This window comes from Peromyscus leucopus, unplaced genomic scaffold (genome assembly GCF_004664715.2).
Source record: "Peromyscus leucopus breed LL Stock unplaced genomic scaffold, UCI_PerLeu_2.1 scaffold_1202, whole genome shotgun sequence".
Taxonomy (NCBI): Eukaryota; Metazoa; Chordata; class Mammalia; order Rodentia; family Cricetidae; genus Peromyscus; species Peromyscus leucopus.
In genome coordinates, this window is record NW_023504339.1 from 2,392 (window position 1) to 27,500 (window position 25,109).

The 25,109-nt window shown below is 38.0% G+C and overlaps 1 protein-coding gene and 1 long non-coding RNA gene across 2 annotated transcripts in view; both read right to left on the reverse strand.

The window, feature by feature from the left end:
* Positions 1–3,787: 3,787 nt before the first annotated feature.
* Positions 3,788–25,109, reverse strand: part of LOC114687035 — a 22,223-nt gene continuing 901 nt past the window's right edge. Inside the window, exons 2-3 of the long non-coding RNA XR_005090526.1 lie at positions 16,086–16,267; positions 3,788–3,959 (exon numbers count right to left, since the gene is read on the reverse strand). This is a non-coding gene — a long non-coding RNA (uncharacterized LOC114687035). The remainder of the gene's footprint in view (positions 3,960–16,085; positions 16,268–25,109) is intronic.
* On the reverse strand, positions 21,179–21,692 carry LOC114687037 (translation machinery-associated protein 7). Its single transcript, XM_028861752.2, has one exon. It carries the CDS (start codon positions 21,634–21,636, stop codon positions 21,442–21,444), a length of 195 nt encoding a protein of 64 aa, XP_028717585.1. The 5' UTR covers positions 21,637–21,692; the 3' UTR covers positions 21,179–21,441.

Here is a 25,109-nt window from a genome sequence, read left to right on the forward strand (position 1 = left end):
GTTCCTTTATCTTCATACCCCCTTCATACCTGATACCCATCACCCTTCCCTTGAAATTTCTCTCTTGTACCTTTACTAGTTTTCTGACTTCTATGGTTACTCCAGTTTAAACACATGTATCACACAAATGAATCAAAGCTAGCATCCACACAAATGAGAACATACAGCTTTTGTATTTCTGCATCTAGGTAATCTGACTCAGAATGGTAATTTCCAGCTGTATCCATTTATATGTGAATTTCATTTTTTTACAAATGAATAATATTCTGTTGAATATATGTACATTTTCATTACCATTCATCATCTGATAGATATCTAGACTGTTTCCATCTCCTAGCTATATTGAATAGAGCAGCAATGAACAAGTACCTCTGCAGTAGGGCAGAAAGTCTTTTGGATATATGCTCAGAATTTGTATAGCTGGATTATACTGTAGATCTATTTCTAGCTATTTTAGGAACCTCCATACATTTCCTAGTGCTACACCAGTCTGAACTCCACCAACAGTAAATAATTGTTTCCCTTTACACACAATCTAGTACTCTTTAAAAAATTATTAGTCATATTGACTAGGTAGTAAGATGAATTCTAAAAGTAGTTTTACTTTGTCTTTCCCTGATGATTAAGAACACTGAATGTTTTTAAAGTATTAAAATGATTTATCAACCATTTTTATTTCTTCTTTGGGGAGCTTTGCTTAGATTCATGCTCCCATTTTTAAATTGGGTTGTTTGTTTTCTTGGTGTTTATTTTATTTTATTTTTTTTAGTTCCTCATATATTCTATATACTAACACTCTGTCAGATGTAGAGCTAGTAATTTTTTTCTCTTTCTATAGGCTGACTGTTCACTCAAATAATGGTGTTTTTACTATACAGAAGCTTTTAAGTTTCATGAAGTTCCAATTATTAATTGTCTTAACGGCTGCCCTATTGGGGTCCTGTTTAGAAAGTCACTTCCAGCCAGGCAATGGTAGCACCTGGGAGGTGGAGGCAGATGGACTTTTCAGCTCCAGGCCAGCCTGATCTACAGAGTAAGTTCCAGGACAGTCAGAGCTACACAGAAAACCCTGTCTCGAAAAGAGAGAGAGAGAGAGAGAGAGAGACGAGAGAGAGAGAGAGAGAGAGAGAGAGAGAGAGAAGAGAGACCCAAAGCAGAAAATCATTCTGTGCCTATAAGTTGAAGTGTATTTCTTACTTTCTCCTCTATCAGATTCAGGATACTAGGTCTATGTTGAGACTCTTAATGCATTTGAGTTGTGTTTTTGTGCAAGGTAAGAAACACGATCCAGTTTTATATGCAGCTATTCAATTTGATTAGCACCATTTATCAAAGATGCTGTTTTTTGTTTTTTTTTTTCCTCCAATGTGTTTGTCAAAAGTCAGATGGCTGTAGGAGTGTGGGCTTATATCTGGGTTCCTCAATTCTGTTCCCACTAATCAATGTGTTTGTTTTTTAAAAAAGTATTCATTTTTATTTTGTGTGTGTATGTGTTTGTGTGTGGGTTATGTGCACATGAGTGCACCTGCCCTCAGAAGCCAGAGGCATTGGATCCCCTGGAGCTTGAGTTATAGGCTGTAAACCACTTAAAATATTCATTCCCACTCTGGAATCCAACTTCAGTCCTATATAAGAGCAGTATGTTGATCTTAACCACTGAAACACCTCTCCATCCCCAATATGTCTGTTTATACAATAGTAATATGATGTTTTTACTACTGTATCTCTGTAGTATAACTTGAAACATCAGGGATGGCGATATCTGTTTTTATTGTTCAGGATTGTTTTGGTTATTCTGGGTCTTTTTGTGCTTGCATATGAATTTTGAGATTTTTTCAATTTCTGTAAAGAATTGCATTGGAATTTTGATGGATTGCAGGGAATCTATAGATTGCTTTTTGATCAGACAGCCATTTCACAATATCAATCCATAAGCATGAGATGTCTTTCTATCTTCTGGTATCTACATCACTTTTTAAAAGTGTCTTAATGTTTTCATTGCTTATCTCTTCTTATCTACTGTTTCGGCGGTGTTGTTTTTGTTTTTCCATGGTTTTCAGGTGCATGATTAAATTATTAATTGAGATCTCTCCATTTTTATGTAGGCATTTAGTGCTATATACCTTTCTTCTTAGAACTGCCTTCATTGTGTCCTATAGATTTTATTATGTTGTGTTTTTACTTTCATTCAATTCGAAGGATTTGAAAATTTCCTGCTTGATTTCTTTCTTCTGACATTCTAAGAGAAAGGATCTCACAACAAACTCCGTTCCTCTAGCTCATACTTGCTAATAATATTTTCTAAAATCTTCTCACTGACTTTTACTGAGTGATCTAATTTCTCTAGCTTTTTTTCTGGCCCTAACTCTTTTGTTTTCTACATTATCTATTCTGTTGGTGAGTCTTTCCACTGAAGTTTTTAATTTTTTTGAAATTTTTCATTTCCAGCATCATAATCAGCTTTGGCTTTTGCCTCAGCAATTCTTTTTGTTAAATTATATTTTTATATCTTGGGTTTATTTCTGTATTTCAGTCATGTCTTTGTTTTTGTTCTTTTGGAGTATATTCATGTCTTTTGAATTGTTTGAACATAGTTGTAATTATTCTTTTAAGTTCTCTGTCTGGAAGTTTTTCCAGGTAACTTACATTTAGGTGCCATTATTATGTGATTAGTTTGTGGAAGAGACATATGGTTGTTTTGCTTTTTGCCTGTTCTGGGACTTGCACATCTTGAATAGTTTGTTGGTTGATGCTTTTCCTTTCTTCCCTTAGGTCTTTCTTTTAAAACTTCTCTTTTTTCTTTAACACAGAAATTTACAATGTTCAAAAGGTTGAGATGCTCATTTTCCTCTGTGGGGATTTGTGAAAGAAGATCTGGAGTGGTGTAGGCAGGCCCAAGTAGACTAAGCCAGATTCTCTTCTTTCTGAAGAAGGACGTGTTGGTTGTACTTTTGAAGCAAAATTCTTAGGAGCTGTAGGTCAGCATGGTGTAGGAGCCCATGGTCCTTGCCTGAAGTGTGGCTGGATATATAGTTAGGCCTAAGCAGGAGAGGCCTAGGTTTCTTCTCTAGTGCAAGAAGTTCCTGGACAATGTGAATAGGCCTAAGTAGGGAAAGCCTGGTCTCCTTGCTACAGGGGATATGCAGGCTGGGATTCCAGAACAAAAATCTTGGGAGCTATAGGCAGGCCTGGACAGGAGGCAGTGGCTTGCACTTGGAACATGATTTTCAGGAGGCATAGGAGGGCTTCAGCAGGGGAAATGGTATGCAGGAGGCCATTCAGGCTGGTCTCCTGGTACAGGGGTTCCCAGGGAGGTATGGGTTGGCCTAAGCAAGGGAAGCCAGGTCTCCTTACTTTCTTTTGAGAATGTTAATTCTTATACGTGAAACCCAAGCACTCAGAAGGCTAAGGCAGGAGAATCACTAGTATGAGGCCAGTCTGATCTACATAGTGAATTTAAGGACAGCTGGGGCTATTTTACAAGACCTTGTCTCAAAACAAAATGCAAAACAAATCAAGACAGAACACTGATGAAAGCAGACACCCTTGCAATGTTTCCTAGCTTAGAGTTTATCCTGTCTGAAAATTAAGTATGATGTTAGCTGTAACAAAACAAAACCAAAAAATCAAAAGGCTATTGAAACTGCTTCCAAAGCAAGGGGGAAAACTAACAGAAAAAAATTCCCTATTTTGAAAAGAGCCAAACCATTATTTTCATAAAATCACTATTCTTTAAAAGACTACCTCAAAAAAAAAAATCCAAGAAACCCTTGTATACTTACAAGTAAAAAAGAGTGTGGTTTTATCAAGACGAATGGTCTTTGGTTTGATACATAAATCCACACTGGCAGTGTCCAGGCTCCGCTGGTGAGTCTTAGAATTATAGCATGATGCTGAGCGGCAGTGGTCTCGAAGCCAGACATAATCAAAGCGCATCACAGTGCTAGCATATTGCAGTTCTAGGGAAAAGATCAGATTTAACAGAAATACTTATTTAGGAAAACTAAACACAACAGTAAAAAACATTCTTACTAAAAGACTTTTACTAACAAACAAGTAAGAGTAACAAAGGATAGCCCCTTGGCAGTTAAAAATATCAACAATTTCTATGATACAAATGGTATGATTTTGGAATATAAAACACATAAGAGAATAAAAGGCTTAGATATATACCTAAATAGGAGAGAGTGCACAAGATGTATTTTGTACTATTTTAGCAATTCTTCTGTTATGTTGAAGTAGTAAAAAAAATTAGAATCAACAGAAAGTTAGTGACTTTCTATACACCAGTTTATCTATTTAGCAAAAGTAAAAATGAAGCAAAATTTACAAAAGCAATAGAAACTATAATATGACTGGAAATAAAATGTAGAGAAGTAATATGAAGAAATCTATTAAACTATTCTAGAAGATTTGAAGGAAGCCAATAGGTAGAAATACCATGTTCACAGATAGGCAATTTCAAAACTAGTAAAGATAAATTTACTTAGAAATTAATGGACAAATTTCATGTAATATCAATCTATATCTTAGAAATTTTCATATATTAGACAAAATAATTCTAAAACTCATTTTGAAAGATGAGAAAGTAACAATTTTGTAAAAAGAAGGTATGAGACACCAGCTATAAAAGCACATTATAGGGCTGGAGAGATGGCTTAGCCGTTAAAGGCTAGGCTCACAACCAAAAAAATAAAAACACATTATAAAATTATAGTTTTAAATGTTTAGTATAGAATAGATCAAGAAAATAAAATGGCATTCCAAACTAGACCCATAAATACATGGAAATATAGTATACAAAAAATTATCTGGGAATAGGAAATTCTTCATATTATTAAAAAAATCAACTTCTAGCCGGGCGTTGGTGGCGCACGCCTTTAATCCCAGCACTCGGGAGGCAGACCAGGCGGATCTCTGTGAGTTCGAGGCCAGCCTGGGCTACCAAGTGAGCTCCAGGAAAGGCGCAAAGCTACACAGAGAAACCCTGTCTCGAAAAACCCAAAAAAAAAAAAAAAATCAACTTCTGATAGGTTAAAATATATACAATGAAAACTAAATCTCTAAAGAAAGAAACTGCAGAAGATACTAGAAAATGGAAAGACCTTCCATGTTCATAGACTGATAGACTCAATATTGTGAAAATGACCATTCTACCAAAAACAAGTTATTGTAGATTCAATACAGTTCCAATCAAAATCCCACAGCAGTCTTCATAGAAATAGAAAAAAAATCCTAAAATTCATATGGAACCACAAAAGATCCCAGATAGTCAAAGCTATCCTGAGCAAAAATAACAACAACAACAGCAAAATGCTGGAGAGATTTCCATCCCAGATCTCAAGAGATATTACAGAGTATAAAACAGCATGTACTGTTACTGGCGCGCGGCGCGCAGCGCGCGCACACACACACACACACACAACACACACACACACACACACACAGAGATATATATAGACCAATGGAACAAAATAGAAGACTCCAACATGGGTATATGTAATTATAGCCATCTGATATTGACAGAGGGGCAAAAAACATACACCATGGGAAAGACAGCATTTTCAACAAAAATGATGCTGGAAAAATTAGATGTATACTGTAAAAAGAATGACATTAGACCCCTATCTATCACTGTGCACCAAAACTAACTACAAGTGGAATCAAAGACCTCAATGTGAAACCTGAAACAACTGAAAACTGTTAGAAGAAAATATAAGCAGTACCCTAATTGACATAGGTGTAGGGGAGGTCTTTCTGAATAGGACTCCATTTGCCCAGGAATTAAGGCCAACAATTGACAACTGGGACCTCACAAAACTAAAAAAGTAACAACTAAGGAAATAATTAATTGAATAAAGGGGAATCCCATAAATGGGGGAGAATTTTTGCCGCTATACATCTGACAGTGGGGTAAATATCCAGAATGTAGAAAGAACTACAAAAAGTGAAGAAAACAAAGAACCCAAGTAAAACAATGGGCTATGGATCTGAATAGAGAGTTTTTTTTCAGGGTTGTATTTATATATTCATACATACATATATATGTATACATATAATAATAATAATCAAAGAAAAAGAAGCCATCAATTTGAGAGTGGGGGATGAGAGAGGTATTGGAGGGAGGGCACCTGGGAGTACTTGGAGTGAGAAAAGAGAAGGGAAAAAGTGGTACAATTCTATTTTAATTAAAATGTATTAAAATTAAAATGATGAAAAGCTTTAAAAACAACAGTAAAAGCAATAAAGCTTTTGTTTAAGAAGTAAAAGAAAAACTACTCCAATTAATTTGAAGTTTATAAGGACTAAGTAAAAAAGATAGCACAAGAACTCAATCTTTCCTTGTAGTGTAGAAGCTGCAGGGCTCCAAGCATGGCATACTTTTGTTGTTTTCTCTTTCTGACTCTTTCTCCAGGCCAGTGTGTCCCCTTCTGTTTCATGCAGACTATTCACGTCTTTTCAATACTTCTAGCTTTTGTTTTCTAATCCTTTTTCCCCATTTATTGAAAATAGATTTTTTTTCTCACATAATATATCCTTATTATGGTTTCCCCTCCCCCTGCTCCTCCCTCTAACCACCTCTCCCATCCAGCCCACCCTCTTTCTGTCTCTCATTAGAAAACAAACAGGCTTCTAAGGAATAATAATAAAAATTATTATTAAGATAAGATAAATAATGTTAAAACAAAAACTAATTCATCAGAACAGGACAAAACAAACAGAAGGAAAAGAGCCTAAGAAAAGACACAAGAAATGGATACAGATGCAGAGACTTACTCACTCGTACACTCAGGAATCCCATAAAAACACCAAACTGGAAGCCATAATATATACACAAAGGACCCATGGGGTAAAAAGATAGAGGAAAAACATAAGTAAAATAAAAGATAAAAAAATTTTAAAATCCCTGACATGACATTATGAGACAAAAAAAAATCTCTAAAGATGCCATTGAGTTCATTTTCTGTTGACCCTCTACTGCTGGGCATGCAGCCTACCCTTAAGAGTAGTTTGTTTCCCCAGTGAGACTCCTTTAGAGAAAACTAATTTCTTATTTGCAAATGGTTATCAGTTGGCGACTGCTTCAGGGTTAGGAATGAGGGCATGTGTCTACTTCTCCTTTCAACTGTAGGACCCCATCTGGTGTAGACCCGTGCAGGCCCTGTGCATGCTGCCCCAGTCTCTGTGAGTTCATATGTGTGTCAATCCTGTTAATTTAGAGGGTCCTATTGCCTTGGTATACTCCACCTCCTCTGGCTCTTACATGCTGCGGGCCGCAGGAATATCATAAGAACTCAGCTGGTTATGCAAAGGCACTACCTGGAGGGATCAGGGAATTCCTCCAGAGGAAGCCAAATCCCAAGGAGTTTTTGGTGTTACTTGGCTTGTTATATATCAGCTGTATTCTGTTATGAAAATCATGTGTGACTTCATAGTTTTTCCAATTGACTTTCCCCTAAGAAGGACTAACAGTGTAGATTGATCACTCTCTGGACATACACATTCCAGGTATTTGGAGAACAGCCTCAGAAAAGGCTTTCTCTGGAATCAGATTATCTCCCTTAGCCACTTTCAAAGACTACAGGAAAACACCACCCAGGTGGGCGCCCATTGTTAGTCCCAGGTGGACTAACAATAACAGCCCACATGCAAGTCTCCTGACTTACGGAAAATTCCACAAGGAGACACCGCCTAGGAGAGGTGGACGTTAAGTAATAGCTTTACACAATTTAGCTCGGACCCTCCCTTCATATACCGGGACTTCCAGGGCACAGGAGAGAGAAGAGAAAAGAGAATGGAAGAACTAGATGGGGAACGAACTGAGATGGGGAAGAACTAGATTGAAGGGCTAAAAGAGAGGACTAGAGGAATGAGATGGAAGATGAGGAAGAACCAGATGGGGAAGAACAAGATGAGGAAGAGCAGATGAGAGAGAAGGAAACGGGAGAGGAGCTGATAGGGGAAAGAACTAGATAGATGAGAACCTAGAAGGGACAGAACTATATGAAGGAATTAAGATAGAACCTAGAGGGGGCAGTAGATAAATATAGAGAAATCAGGCAAGAAAGGAGCTAGACATGAGAACAGAACTGAAGCTGTGTATAAATGATGTTATGCCAGAGGAATTAAAGCAAGTGGACTATAGAGCTCGTGTGCTGAGATTCTATTTCCTGAAAATAGTCCTCGCCGTTAGTAGTTCTCTCTCCTGAGGCCCTGGGATGTATAATATTGAGGCTGGTTCCCCTAATATTATACACGACTTACACTCTTTCTGTCTCCTCTTCTGAAAGGAAGCCATAATATATACACAAAGGACCTGATGCACACCCATACAGGATCCATGCTGCCTCAGTCTCTTTGAGTTCATATGTGTTTTGATCATTAGAGGGATTTGTTTTCTTGGCGTTCTCCATCCCCTCTGGCTCTTAAAGCTTCTCTGATGGTATTTGTGCAAGGCACTTATGTAGCTAGAGTTTTCCAGTCCTGCCTGGCCCATGGTCAGGATAAATCTCTCTCAACCTGCTAGTCCCACAGCCACTCAGACCCAACCGAGTAAACACACAGAGACTTATATTGCTTACAAACTGTATGGCTGTGGCAGGCTTCTTGTTATCTAGTTCTTATATCTTAAATTAACCCACTTCTATTAATCTATAAGTTGCCACATGGCTCGTGGTTTACCGGTATCTTTTACATGTTGCTTGTCACGGCGGCGGCTGGCAGCGTCTCCCTGCCTCAACCTTCCACTTCCCAGAATACTTTCTGCCTGGCTACTGACCAATCAGTGGTTTATTTATTAACTGATCATAGCAACACATTTAACATACAGAATACCTCACAGCACACTTATCTTTGAGTATAGCAGAATGTCATTAGGAGTCATTTTTATTGCTATGTTTTTTTAGTAGAAGAGTAATATTTGGTTTTGCCCTAGGTCCTGGGCTATCTAGTCTCAGCTTCTTGGTCATCCCAGCATTGTTGGTTATAGGTCTATCTTGTGGAGTGGGCCTTAAATCAAATCAGATATTGGTTGGTTAGTCCTACAAGATTTATGCCACCATATCTTGCAGGCAGGACACCATTGTAGATCAAAGGGTGAACAGAGTTTTCAAAAAAAATAAAAATGGCTAAGCAGTATCTCAAAAAGTGTTCATCCTTCCTAGAAATTATGGCAATGCAAATTAAAACAGCTTTTGGTATTTCACCTTACCCCAGCCAGAATAACAAAGATCAACAAAACAATGAACAACAAATGCTGGTGAGGACGTGGGGAAAGAGAAACCCTCATTCACTGTTGGTAGAATTGCAAACTACTGCAGCTGCTCTAGAAATCAGTATAGAGAATTCTCAAATAAGCCAAAAATAAGTCTACCGTATGATCCATATTACACTCCATCACTGTTAAGGCAAGGCCTTTCCTTTCTTGTTTATCCCCAAGATTACACATTAATATAAATATTCCAAAATTTAAAAGTCCTATAATATTTAAAAAATTAAACACTTAAAAATTGTCTATAAAATATCCAGTCTCTTTTAAAATCCAAAGTTTCTGTGCAATTCCAAACTCTCTTTAAAAGTTCAGTCAAACTCCAACAGTATAAATAATTCAACATCCAATATCTGGGATCCACTCATGATCTTCTAGACTCCTCCAAAGGCCTTGGTTCATTTCTCTAGCTTCGCCCTGTGTAGTGCACACAGCTTGTTTTATAGGCTCTGGCTGACTCCTCTTCACTATTGCTGTTGTTATTGGTGGTCATCCCATAGTATTGGCATCTTCAAAATGCTGGGGTCTGTTGCAGCAACTGGGCTGCATTTTCGTCAATAGCCCCTCCTGGGCTCTATCAGGGACTGCAGCCCTGTCACTCAGAGCTTCTCTCCATGACCCCTCATGCTTCACAAACCAGTACCATCTGGGTGACTCTTAAACTATCAAGTTTGGCTACCAGCACAAGGTACAAACCTTGTTCTCCTCTGGAACACAGATCCTGTGTGCAGACCCTGTGATAACACTTTCAAGAAGTCTTAACCTCAATGATGCTGGTCTCTTCCTAATCACAGCCAATTCTTCAGCTGCAGCTGACCAAACACCACAGATTCTTTACACAAATGGCCTGATAGAGTCTTTGCTTTCATCTGAAACTTTAAAGCCAGGCTTTCATTGTTTGGACTACACTCAACATTCTTTATCTTAAAGACTCCTACAGAACAGCCCACTGAAGTCTCAACACTCAATGGATTTTCTAGCCCAAAGATCCAAAGTACTTTTATAATCCTCCCCAAACTTACATGGTCAAGTCTGTCATAACAACACTTCACTCCTGGTACCAGTTTCTTTCTTAGGGTTATCACTGCTGTGATGAAATACCATGGCCAAAGCAACTTAGGGAGGAAAGGGTTTATTTGGCTCACTTTCACATTAACTGCTTATCATTAAAGGATATCAGGACAGGATCTCAAACAGGGCAGGAACCTGGAGGCAGGAGCTAATGCAGAGGCCATGGAGGAGTGCTGCTTACTGGCTTGCCTGCTTACTTACAGAATCCAGGACCACCAGCCCAGAAGTGGCACCACCCACAATGGGCTGAGTTCACTGTTAATCATTAATTAAGAAAATGCCCTACATGCTTGCCTACAGCCCTTAAGGAGACATTTTTCTCAATCGAGTTTCCCTTCTCGCTAATGATTCTAGCTTACATCAAGTTGACATCAAACTAGCCAGCGCAGTTAGCTAAGTCCTCATTGCCTCCAACTGTCACTTTTCTTCTTCATTCAGAGCTAACTCTCTAAGGCATGGGTCTGTAATCCTGGCACTCAGGAAGCTGAGACAAAAGGATCTTGAGTTTGAGGCCAACCAAAGCTACATAATGAGTGCTGGGTTAGCTTTGACTACAAAGTGATACAATGCCTTAAAAATGATAGATAGAATGCCGGGCGGTGGTGGCGCACGCCTTTAATCCCAGCACTCGGAGGCAGAGCCAGGCGGATCGCTGTGAGTTCGAGGCCAGCCTGGGCTCCAAGTGAGCTCCAGGAAAGGCGCAAAACTACACAGAGAAACCCTGTCTTGAAAAGCCAAAAAAAAAAAAAAAAAAAAGATATAGATAGATAGATAGATAGATAGATACATACATACATACATACATACATACATATGTAGATGCATAGATAGATACATAGATAGACAGGCAGACAACTAAGGAATTCCTGCCATTTGCCACAACAGATGGCTCTACAGGATATAATGCTTAATGAAATAAGTCAAGTATGGAATGAAAAATGTGGTTTGATTTCACATATTATGTGGAAAATAAAAAATTCAACTATACAGAGATAGAGGATAAAGAAGTAGTTACTGGGAAAAAGACAAACTGGGGAGAAATAGGAAATATAGATCAGGAGATATACAGTAGCAGAGGAGTAGGAATGATCGAGACTAATAAATTTAATGTACAATGTGAGTATAGTTAATAATAGTTTATAAATGTTAATTTGCTTAATAATCATTTTATTGTCTACATGTATCTCATAATACCATGTTACATTAAATATACACAATAAAATTTATTTTAAAAAGAAACATTTGTTCAAGAAAATATCTACTGAACTTTAGGTAGTAAAAGCAGAAACATGTCTGTTTTAGACATTCCTTATTCCTACTCTAGCTCCATTATCTGTATATCTATAAGAGTAGACAAACCAAGAAAACCAGCAACTATGCTGTCAATGTGAACTAACTTGATTTGGAAAAGAGTTCAGTGTAGCCGAAAGTTGCCCAGTCCTGCTCAGTACCACAGCTGCCATTATTATAATACTCACTAAGAGGCTTGATATTAATTATTTATCAGGACACAAGGAAAAGTGACTGCTGAACCCTGCCAAGACAGGGCAATAACGGTCTTTCAAAATATTCTGCTTCTGAAAATGGTCTGTCAGATATTCTACACGTATAGCTAGAAGTGGATGCCCCAACACTACAGAGGAACTTTGGGTGACTGTCCAGGCAGCCAGATGTCTCTGTCATTTCTAGAATTTTGGAAGTTGCTTGCAATGCGCTTCTGGTTTACTCAGATAATATCCTTCTGGGGTCTTTGCTGGAGTTGAAAACAAGATAGTTATAATTACAGTTTTCCTTGGTTACAATAAAAGGTGAATTAGACATGAAACTTTAGACTTACAAATATAGGATAGATAATAGAGTATTTTCTTTAATTTTACTAAATACAAATAGACTAAATATTATAACTGTAATTCTTGCTTGATAACTGATTTGTTATATGTAATTTTACTATGTTAAAATGAAAACCTTCCTTTTTGATTAGACAGAAAAGGGGAAATGCTGTGGGATGGTCTTTCTGTATGCTGTGAATATGTGTTGCTAACATTGGTTAATAAAGAAGCTGCTCTGGCCTATGGCAAGACAGGCTATAGCCAAGCGGGAAATTCAAAGAAAGAGCCAGGGAGGAGGGAGGAGTCGGAGCAGATACCATCCAGCTGCCCAAGGAACAAGATGCCAGCAGACCAGTAATGCCGCAGCCATATGGCAAAATATAGATGAATAGAAATGGGTTAATTTAATATGTAATAGCTAGCTAGCAATAAGCCTGAGCCATAGACTAAACGGTTTGTAATTATTAAGCTTCTGAGTGATTATTTTAAAAGCTGCTGTAGGACTGTGGGACTGTGGCAGGACAGAGAAAAGTGTCTAACTACAGTTCAGAGAAGCTCATGCCCTGGGTTTTGTGGAGGCAAGAAACACACTAAAAGAATACCCAGAAATCTAACAGGGTGAACCAGAGAATGAGGTAGTTATAAAGGGTCTTGAAAAGCTCCAATGTGCATTTTGTGTTTGGAAAGATGCATACTTCTGCAAGTCTGTATGCACACTGAAAAAAAAGATGGAAAATTGCAAGTGTATTCTACTTGTCCCTGGAAGAAAATGAAGCATTGTGCAGGCACAAAGAAGACATGAGAAAATGAGAATGTAAAAACTGTGAGAGATTTGTAAATGTGAATATTTAATGTGACTCAATTCACACATATATCTATTGGCAAAGGGCATAAACATTGATGGTTTAAGGTTTTTTAATAATGACTTTTGAATAACAGTTGGGATGCCTATAACCTATTCCAGGGATTCTCAATCTCAGAACTATGATACATACACTGAAAGTTTTGCACTCTCTAATTGCTCATTATATATATCCTACAGCCTTACTTAATGTATTAGTCATTCAATATTTGTGTGGAACCCTCATGGTTTTCTATATGCAAAATCATACCTTCATTTCTCTTTTTCATCTAATTACCCTGGTTTGGATTTCTAGTCCTATATTCAATAGAAACAGCAACTGTGACCTTTCTGTCTTGTTTATGATCTTAGAAGAAATATTTCAACTTAAGACCTCCAAATAGTCAAAACAATCTTGGCCAGAAAGAACAAAAGTAGAGACATCATACTACCTAATTTCAAAAGACATTACAAAGCTACAGTAATCAACACAGTATATATAACTGCTATAAAAATAGACAAATTGACCAATGGAATAGAGAGCCATTGTTCTAAAGTACACATGAAAATCCCCCAAGATATACCACATTCTGAGATATAAAACAAAGCTCAAAAAAGGTTAAAGGAATCTAAAGACAGAATGTTTTCTCAGTATAATAGAATTAACTAGAATTAAATAGCAGAAAAATACAAAAGTTCCATGCACTTAGAAATTAAGCTATAGGCATTTAAATATACTATTTAACAGTTTCAAGTAAAATAAAAACATTCTGAACTAAATGAAAATGAGTATACAGTTAACAAAAAAATTTAGAAAGCATTAAAGTAGTGGTTAGAAGGAAATATATTGCAATAAATACATACAGTAGAAAAGGTCTAAAATTAGTAGCCTAAGTTATAACATTAAGAAATAGGACAAGAGCAAATTAAACTTAATGAGCAGTCTAAAATTGGCAAGAAACAGATTGAAAATGGGAGACAAGAAATTCTATGAACCCAAAAATGACTTCCTTGAAAGAAATCAAACTGATAAATCTTTAGCCATGTTAATCAAGATAAAAGGGAAAAGAAACAAATTACCAACATCAAGAAAATTAGCTTGATGCTGATTAGCTACAAAAAAGTAAGAAAAAATATTCCATTCATATTAGCTCCTAAAATAAAATAAAATACTTAGGAATAAATTTAACCAACAAAGTAGCATCTCTGTATTCAAAACTATAAAATGTTGACAAAAGAAACTTGAGAAGACAGAATAAATACATTTTTGGAGCATCTATAGTCATTGCAGATATAGTCAAGTTTAAAAAGTTATAATAGCCGGGCGGTGGTGGCGGACGCCTTTAATCCCAGCACTCGGGAGGCAGAGCCAGGCGGATCTCTGTGAGTTCAAGGCCAGCCTGGGCTACCAAGTGAGCTCCAGGAAAGGTGCAAAGCTACGCAGAGAAACCCTGTCTCGAAAAACCAAAAAAAAAAAAGTTATAATAATTGCCATCATTATAAGAAGAGGCTGACTTCAAAATAATGTACAGAACTATATGAAGATGAAAGCAAGGATTGAAGTGATGCTTTTATAAGCAAGCAAGCAAACAAACCAAAAAGCCAAGAATTGCTGGCAAGTGAAAGAAAACAGAATAGGTTAGGTAAAGGAAATTCTTTCCTAGAACTTTGAAAGGAGTGCAGCCTTTCCAATACTGTGGTTTTTCAAAGACCCTTAAAATTGTGAGAAAATATATTTTCATGTTTCATTCAATCTGTTGATCTGTTTACTGCTCTAGTTAGCCGTGTCAACCTGGGAGAGTGGGCCTAAAAATGAGGTGCTCTAAAGTCTTATGCAAAAGCCAACTTTATTCAGAACATCAGATAATTTATACTCTGAGGGTTAAGAAGGCTCACCTGAGCAAAGTATACAATTACAAGGACAAGCCACATATGGCAAAAACGTTTTTTGTTTTTGTTTTTGTTTTTGTTTTTTTTTTCATAGAGGTGGATGAGTAACAACAGCTGAAATAAACTCACACCTATTCACTACACCTGGTAGGGGCACCAAAGCACATTCCAAGAACAATTCTGTGCTTTTGAACAAACTGAGGTCACAAAACTTTTGTTTTCTTGGAGTTTTTCTCACAAGCACTCAGAATTTCCCTTACACGACTCTATTCTTGGACTGTGTTCTGACACTATCCAGTTTGAAATCCTTTCAGGAGCCTTAGGAATCAATACAAGGGGCAAAGCTCTCTCTACCCCTTTACCTTGTAGTACTTTCTGTGGTTGTAATATTCCTAGTCTATGTGCTTTAAACACTTTTCCATGAATATTGAGTGTAGATGTAACCAACCGTCTTATTAAATAAGAAACACAGAAACAATGTAAAAGAGAAAGCCGAGAGGTCAGAGCTCAGAGCTAAAATCTCACCCTTCCTCCTGCTGTCCCAGCTTCGCGAAAGAGACTCTATTTCCTGTCTGTTCGTCTATTTAAAGTATTTTGTTCTGCCTTCTCATTGGTTGTAAACCCCAACACGTGACTGCCTCGTCACTGTCTGAATGTACAGCCCCCTAGGTCTTAAAGGCATATGTCTCCAATGCTGGCTATATCCCTGAACACACAGAGATCTATGGGATTAAAGGCGTGTACCACCACCGCCACACTCTTGCTATGGCTCTAATAGCTCTGACCCCCGGGCAACTTTATTTATTAACATACAATCAAAATCACATTTCAGTACAATTAGAATACCACCACAATTGAGGCTTTCTTTTTTTTCCTAGAATGATACAGGGTATGGAGTTTGGCTGGAGCACTGCAGAGTTATCTGTTACTAAGCTGGGATTTTAGAGTTGCCTGAGATTTTGTCTTTCTGGTGATTTCTACAATAATCTTGGAGCTAAGTCTCCAGATAACATTCCAACTCTACTGAAAGCATGCTCAAACTACACAAAAAGTATTTTTTGTGGTACAACAAAACAAACATTTAATAGTATTGAGTTGTGTATTTAAATGGTTAATATGTTATATTTTATGTTATCTATTTTTACCATAATTAAAAAATAATAGTATTTCCTCACACATCTCTTACCCAAATGATCTTCACGTTGGTGCCAAGTACAATTCACAGACTTGGAAGCTGTATGGCACCAATGGATGGATAATGAAAATAAACTTTTAAAGTTGGACAGATGAAGAGCTTGACCTATGTCTCCTCTCTTCATCAAATTCTGGAGCCTGCTTTGTAGGTGCAACAACTTATGGCACCACATCCTAGAAGACAAGAGAGAGTAACAATATAACATAATTTTACGAGGCCATGGAAATAATGCTACAATGATAACTACAGCTATAAGTATTATAAAACAATAGGTTTAATGATCTCAATTAGACAAACCAGATATCTGAAAAGCATAGTTATTTTAATTTGTTGTATGGGAAGAGAGGGAGAAAGCCATGTAACCAAGATAAATCTATGAGGCTCTTGATGTGAACATATTTAATGATCTGACAAATAAGTAGTAAAGTTACTAAAAACAAAATGCTAATTTTGAGTGGACTTGTGTATATATGTATGTGGGTTTGATAATAGGGACTGAATTTTATGCTGATTTATGGGATGAAACTAATAACATAAAAAGCCCATAGCTAGAGACTCAAAAGAATTTAGTGATTTCTTGGGAGGATTGTGAAATAAGAGGCTACGAAGTTGGTAACTAAAGTTAAATTTATTGAGCTTTTGTGGATGAGAGCAAAGAGGAGAATAATAAAAGGCCTCTATTGATATACATATGGCTTATATTTATTTTCTTCTCTGTTTCTTGTTTCTTACCTCCTGCAAACAGGTATTATCTATGATGGGCCCCATAAATGAGAGATGGATTTTCTATTTTTAAAATGTTGAAAACACAAAAAAGGAATGCAGATTAAGTTAATATGTGATTTGTAAAGTCTAAAATATTTTCTGTCTCTTCAAAGAAAAAATCCTAACCCACAGTATAATACTTAGTTTTTACTCAAATACACCCTGCAACATAAAAATAAGTCCTTCCAAATCCACTCTTAAGCAGCTGTAAATTCATTCATTTTGCCCAATAAATATTAACATATATTAATTATATATATATATATAGAGAGAGAGAGAGAGTGCATCTATATATTATATATTATATATACCAGAATTCATCTCTCTCTGCTTGCTTGCTCCTGATATCAAAGTTATAATTAGTTGCTACTTTTGCCAAGCCTTCCCTATCACGATGGGCTACCTCAAACCATTAGCCAAAATAAATCCTTCCTTTTAAAAGTTGTTCTGTCAGATATTTTGTCACAGCAATGAGAAAAGTTACCAACACAACCAGGTCACTTAGGAAAGAGGAACTGTTGGCCCCATATTTCCATTTCTATTGTTTTCTTCAATATATAATGTCTTCTGCCATGTGATGATAGAACAAGAAGACCTTCACGAGATATTGCCCTTCCACTGTGGACTTGGGAGCCCTCAGAACTTTTATTAAATTAATTAATAAGTTGTTTTTTATGCTACTACAAGAGCATTTAGGAATTTGAATTTGCAGTTGATAATATATATAAAATACAACAGATTTTTGTATTTTGACCTTGCTAAAATCACTTTTTCTTCTAGTAACTGTTTTTGGAGATTTCTTAGGATTTTCTGTATAAGGGATGACATGTATGAACAACAGTTTTATATCCTGCTTTCTAAACTTTGTGCCTAATATTTCTGCTTCTTGTATTCTTGTAAATTATAATATATGTTAGGAATTCAAGTACAATACTAAACAGGAATACATGGCTTATCCTGTTTCATTTTCAAATAAAATTTTATTTTTGGATTATTTTAAAATTTAGTGTAGGCGAACTTCAAGTACTATATTGAATAAGTATGGGGAGAGTGGACAGCCTTGCCTCGTTCCTGATTTTAGTGGAATTGCTTTGAGTTTCTCTCCATTTAATTTGATGTTGGCTGTTGGATTGCTGTAAATTGCCTTTATTATGTTTAAGGAGATTAAGGGGATACAAATTGGAAAGGAAGAAGTCAAACTTTCCCTATTTGCAGATGACATGATAGTATACTTGAGTGACCCCAAAGATTCCACCCAGGAACTGATAAAGCTTATAAACACCTTCAGCAACATAGCAGGATACAAGATCAACTCAAAAAAATCAGTAGCCCTCCTATATACAATGGACAAAGAAGCTGAGAAGGAAATCAGAGATACATCACCCTTTACAATAGCCACAAATGACATAAAATACCTTGGGGTAACACTAACCAAGCAAGTGAAGGACCTATATGACAAGAACTTTAAGTCCCTGAAAAAAGAAATTGAAGAAGATGTCATAAAATGGAAAGATCTCTCATGCTCATGGATAGGCAGGACCAACATAGTAAAAATGGAAATTTTACCAAAAGCAATCTACAGATTCAATGCAATCCCCATCAGAATACCAACACAATTCTTCACAGACCTGGAAAGAATAATACTCAACTTCATATGGAAAAACAAAAAACCCAGGATAGCCAAAAGAATCCTGTACAATAAAACAACCTCTGGAGGCATCACAATCCCTGACTTCAAGCTCTACTATAGAGCTACAGTAATTACTCTATAGTAGAGCTTGAAGTGCCAACAGGTATTGGCATAAAAACCAATATATGGACCAATGGAATCGAATTGAAGACTCTGATATTAACCTACACACCTATGAACATATAATGTTTGACAAAGAAGCCAAAAGTGTACAATGGAAAAAAGAAAGCATCTTCAACAAATGGTGCTGGCATAACTGAATATCAACGTGTAGAAGGCTGCAAATAGATCCATATCTGTCACCGTGCACAAAACTTAAGTCCAAGTGGATCAAGGACCTCAACATAAATCCAGCTACTCTGAACCTGCTAGAAGAGAAAGTAGGAAGTAGTCTTGAATGCATTGGCATAGGAGATCACTTCCTAAATATAACACCAGTAGCACATAAACTGAGACAAACAATCAATCAATGGGACCTCTTGAAACTGAGAAGCTTTTGTAGAGCAAAGGATACTGTCAACAAGGCAAAGCGACAGCCTACAGAATGGGAAAAGATCTTCACCAACCCCACATCTGACAGAGGACTGATATCCAGAATATATAAGGAACTCAAGAAATTAGACATCAAAACGACCAACAGTCCAATTGAGAAATGGGCTTTAGAACTAAACAGAATTCTCAACAGAGGAAACTCAAATGGCTGAAAGACATTTAAGGAATTGCTCAACATCCCTAATCATCAGGGAAATGCAAATCAAAACGACTCTCAGATACCACCTTACACCTGTCAGAATGGCTAAGATCAAAAACACTGAAGACACTTTATGCTGGAGAGGATGTGGAACTAGGGGAACTCTCCTCCACTGCTGGTGGGAATGCAAGCTTGTACAACCACTTTGGAAATCAATATGGCGCTTTCTTAGAAAATTGGGAATCAATCTCCCCCAAGATCCAGCTATACCACTCCTGGGCATATACCCAAGAAATGCTCAATCATACCACAAGAGCACTTGCTCAGCTATGTTCATATCAGCATTGTTTGTAATCGCCAAAACCTGGAAACAACCCAGATGCCCTTCAACTGAAAAATGGATAAATAAATTGTGGCACATATACACAATGGAATACTACTCAGCAGATAAAAATAATGACATCATGAGGTTTGCAGGCAAATGGATGGATCTAGAAAAAAATCATCCTGAGTGAGGTAACCCAGACTCAGAAAGACAAATATGGTAATTACTCACTCATAGGAGGTTACTAGATGTGGAACAAGGATGACTGGACTGCTACTCACATCACCAGTGAGGCTACCTGGAAAACAGGACCCCAAGAAAGACACGAGGATCACCCAATGATGGAGAAATGGATGAGATCTACATGAATAACGTGGACATGAGTGGGAGCAATGAAGGGCGATGGTTGAGGGAAAGAGAGCGGGAGATCCCACCTGGATCAAGAACAGAGAGGGAGAACAAGGAATAGGAGACCATGGTAAATGAAGACCACATGAGAAAAGGAAGAAACAAAGAGCTAAAGAGGCCCACAGAAATCCACAAAGATACCCCCACAAAAAGACTGCTGGCAATGGCCGAGAGACAGCCGGGACTGACCTACTCTGGTGATGGGATGGCCAAACATCCTAATAGTTGTGCCAGAAACCCCATCTAAGGACTGAGGAATCTGGATGCAGACATCCACGGCTAGGCCCGGGTGGAGCGCCGAGAGTCTAATTAGTGAGAAAGAGGAGAGTGTATATGAGTGAGAATTGTTGAAACCAAGGTTGGATAAAGCACAGGGACAAATAGCCAAACGAATGGAAACACATGAACTATGAACCAAAGGCTGAGGGGCCCCCAACTGGATCAGGCCCTCTGAATAGTTGAGACAGTTGATTGGCTTGATCTGTATCTAGGCAGTGGTACCAGGTCCTGGGCTCATTGCATGAGTTAGCTGTTTGAAACCTGGTACCTATGCAGGGATGCTTGTCTCAATCTGGGAGGAGGGGACTGGACCTGCCTGGACTGAGTCTATCAGGTCGATCTCAGTCCTCAGGGGAGGCCTTGCTCTGGAGGAGGTGGAATGGGAGGTGGGGTGGGGGGAAGGGGAGGGGGACAGGAAGGGAGAGAACAAGGAAATCTGTGGCTGTTATGTAGAACTGAATAGTATTGTAAAATAAAATAATAAAAAAAATTTAGTGTAGACGAATTTCTAAACAGACTTATTAAATAAGAAACACAGAGCCATATACCGGGGTGAAAGCCATAGAGATCAGAGAAATGGCTCTGTGTTTCTTATTTAATAAGACTGTTTAGAAATTCATCTACAATTTAGAATTATTTATTTTACTTTATGTGCATGAATCTTCTACCTGTATGCATGTATGTGTACCTTGTTTGCAGATATGTGAGGCATGTTTATCAGGCATTTTATCAAAATATTGATTTCACAAAATAAATTATTAAGTGTTATCTCTCTAGCTTTTTTTTTTTGCCTTTTAATGAGTTGGTTTAATTAATTCAAAGTGGTACAGAATTCAGAGTACAACAGAGATGAAACAGCTCCGGTAGGATTTCAGACTGAGTTTACTTTAAATTCACAGCTGAGGTAGGAATTGCTGAACACTAGAGACAATGAGCCATTGTATTATTTATTATTATAATTTTTTTTTTTTTTTTACAAAAGTTTATTACAATGTACAACAGGCTCCAGGATAACACTTCATTCTAACTATAGGTGGCAAAGATGTTATAGTAGGGAATCCAGATGTTTAGCAGGCTCCAGGGTAACACTTCATTCTAGCTGTAGGTGGTAAAGATGTTATGGCAGGGAATCCAGATGTTTAAATAGGAATGGAAGAGGCTCACCGTCATCTCAGATATGAGGAACAGCTTACTTTTTGCCAGATTTCTTAATTCCACCTGTGGCCAGGGGTCCCTTGCCCGCGGCCTTGGCTTTTAGCTCCTCGAGTTTCTTCTGCTCCTCCTTCTGTTTCTGCTTGAAAGCCTTATCTTCCTCGTCCATCTCCTTGGCCTGCTTCTTGGGCTGTTTCAGGGGCTTCTTTTTGCCACCTTCGCGGCCCGACATGGCGCCTACAGACAGCCCCTTCACCAGACCCCGAATCTCTCTAGCTTTATTTAAAAAGTTATGCAAAATATTGGTAATGTCTCTTCCTATTTTTTTGAGATTTTATTTATTTTTATTGTATAGGTATTAGCATTTTGTATATGTATTGCCTGTACTGTGCATCATATGCATGCAGTACATATAGAAGCCAAAAGAGACTATCAGATCCTCTAGAATTGGAGTTACAGATGTTTATGAGTTGTCATGTGGGTTCTGGTAACTGCACCTGGGTCCTCTGAAAGGGTAGCCAGTGCTCTTAAGCACTGAGCCAACTCTTCATCCCCCATATTCCTTCCTTCAATGTTTAGCAGAGTTTCCTAGACAAAAAACTAAATGCAGGAGGACAAAATGACTCAGCTGAGTTTGATCTCTAAGATCCATATGGTGGAAGGAAAGAATCAACTTTCTCAAGTTATCTTCTGACCTCCACATACATGTTGTGGCATATGTACATGTACACATACACATAAAATAAGTAAAACACAATTTTAAGAATTAAATGTAGGGCCAGTAAGATGGTGCAGTGTGTAAAGGCATTTATTGCCAAATCTGAAGACCTGAGTTAGATCCTCAGGACACATATGTTATCAGGAGATTCCTGCAAGTTGTTCTCTGACCTTTACATGTGCGTATATGTGCGTGCATAAAAAAACCAAAGGCATCCAAAATCCATCCAATGAAATAATAGAAAAACAAATCTAGAGAATGAAAGGGACATCCAAAAACAAGATGCACTTATAATCCCAAATAGTCATAACCAGAGAAAGGTCTTTCTATGACATATTATAGTCAAGATGTCAAAAATACAAAGCAAATCTATAACATTAAAGGCTATAATAGAAAACAAAGAAAAGCACTTATTCATCTACAAGGCAAGCACATTAGAATAGTATACATCTCATCAGCAATGCTAAAATCCAGGAAAGCATGGAATGGTATAGCCAATCCTTAAAAGTAAACAATTGCCTATCAAGATTGCAATATTGAAAAAACGTACTTTTTGAGTTTCATATAAATAGGAAAGTTTATTATAGATTCATAAGTAGGAGTAAAAGAAGGCAGGAAAGAGGGAGGGAAGAATGTTTATAGAGAACAGGGCTCTTGCATAAGAGGAGGGGTCCTAGGAGATAGGATACTATCAAGCTGCTGGGGCCTTTTTGAAAAGGACTGATGGCAGAAACAAGGATGAAGTATGGGGAGGGGTATGAGCTGTTGTCCCAGCAAGGTGTTTAGGTGCCTCCTCTCATGTAGTCACATAGAAGCTTTAGGCAAAATACTCACTTAGGAGATAAAAACAAACAAATAAACAACAACAACAACAACAACAACAACAAAACCAAGAACTAGAACCCTCTTCTGGCATTTCTCCAGTAAGGGCATTTTTGGAACTGCTGCTTTGAGGTCCTTACCCTACCAGACCAGTTTCTGTCTCCTCATCATTCTCCTCATCTAAAGAAGTAACCCTGAAATCAATTAGGAGTCAGACAAGGGATCAGAGCCACAAATACTTCAGCAATTCTGGTGTCCAGTAGTACGGGACCAAGGACAATTTTAGTTTATGGCCAAGGGCATGAATTGGAGCCCCTACACCTAAACTGTCTATCCTGTTTTTTTTTTTTTTTTTTTTTTTTTAAATCTCCTGTCCTCATCATTCTTTCCTCTGAAGAAGTAACCTTAGCTGCCATTAGGGAACTGGGGTCATGATCTACTTGGCCTTTTAAAGCTGAGTAGGGTTGTCAGGTGCAGCAGTTTTGGTACTCCTGCAGTGGGTCTTTCCAAGGGACCTTGAATGTTCATCAGTGGTTTTATTTGAATAACTATCAGATGTAGGGTGGAAAGGAAGTCCTTGGCTGGTGCCTGTAAAGAGATATAAGAAAGTAAAGACAAGAGTTATTAGCATTCCTGTGAAGTTGAAGCCTGGATTGCCTTGGAGACCCTGAATTGTGGGAGATGCCAGAGCCGTGAAATGCCTGTTGAGGAAAGCTGCTAACAGGGAGTGGAACCAGGCCAAGAGAGAGAGAGAAGTGTGTTGCAGTCAACAAAGCTGAAAGGAGTCTGATATCTGAAGAGCATTTTGACATCAGACATGGAGATGCTGAGTTTGGAATCTGCCCAGCTGGTTTTTGGTTTTGCTTTGGTCCAGTATTTCTTCACTATGTTTCCTTTCCTCCATTTTGGAACAGTAATATATATCCTATGCCATTATATGATGGACGTATATGATCTGTTGTTTTCATTTTGATTGCACAGGGGTTACAGTTAAGTGATTACATGAATCTCAGAAGAGACTTTGAACTTCACACTTTTAAACAAGTTTGAGAGTTTAAACAAGTTATAGACTATAGGAACTTTTGAAGTTGTACTAAATGCATTTTGCATTATGGTATGGCTACAAGCCTATGGAGGCTAGTAGTGGAATGTGGTGGTTTGAATAAAAATGGCCCCTATAGGCCAATGAGAAAAGGCACTATTAGAAGGTGTGGCCTTGATGGAGTAGGTATGGTTGTGTTGAAGGAAGTGTGCCACTGGGGCATGGGGCTGCACTGAGGTTTCAAAAGCTCAAGCCAGGCCTAGTGCTGGAGGCCCTGCTGGTCAGAGGTTGCAGTCTACCATGGCCTGGCAACTCTCTCTGAGCTCAGCAACATGGACTACGCCCTCCCCCTGGGAGAAGGCACCCTGTTCTCTACCTGACCTTATTTGGAGACTGTCTCTAGGCCCAGATCCCTGACATATTTATAGTGTGACCTTGGATGCAGTTCTCTGCAGAAGCTTTTCTCCCGCCCTGCCCCCCCCCCCCCCCGCCTATATGGTAATTATACATTGTGCTAGGAACATTAGGATAGGACTATGCTTCCACATATGATAACTAAGACTTTTGTACTAGGAGCTTTATGATAGGAGTGTGCTGTTTAATGCAAATTAGGTGATTCCCTAGTTACTGTTCCCAATCCTATATATTCCCTATACTCTGGGATAAAGCTGAGCAGATTCACCTAAGTTGTCTCCCAGAGAGTTGTCACTGTCATGTTCACAGGCTTTCCAAGGCTTTCTATCATTACTTCTGCCCTTGTCCTTGTGGACTGGTGGCCAACAGGCTGCAAAGAAAAGGGAGAGCCACAGCCTAGTGGCTCAATGTCTTTTCCTGCTGCCTGCTCATCCATATGTAAAACTCTCAGCTACCTCTCCAGGACCATGTCTGCCTGTATGACACCATGCTTCCTGTCATGATGATAATGGACTTTTAAAACTCTTAACTGTAAGTTGGTCTCAATTAACTGTTTTCCTTTATAAGAGAAAAACAGGGTTATTAGCATTCTAAATCCTATGCAGAGAACCAAGAGAGGCCCAAAGAAAGGATATTTTAAAATGTCAGAATTAAAGTTCATTAGCATCTCTTGATGGCTCAAAACATCTATTCATGGGACTCTTCTCAA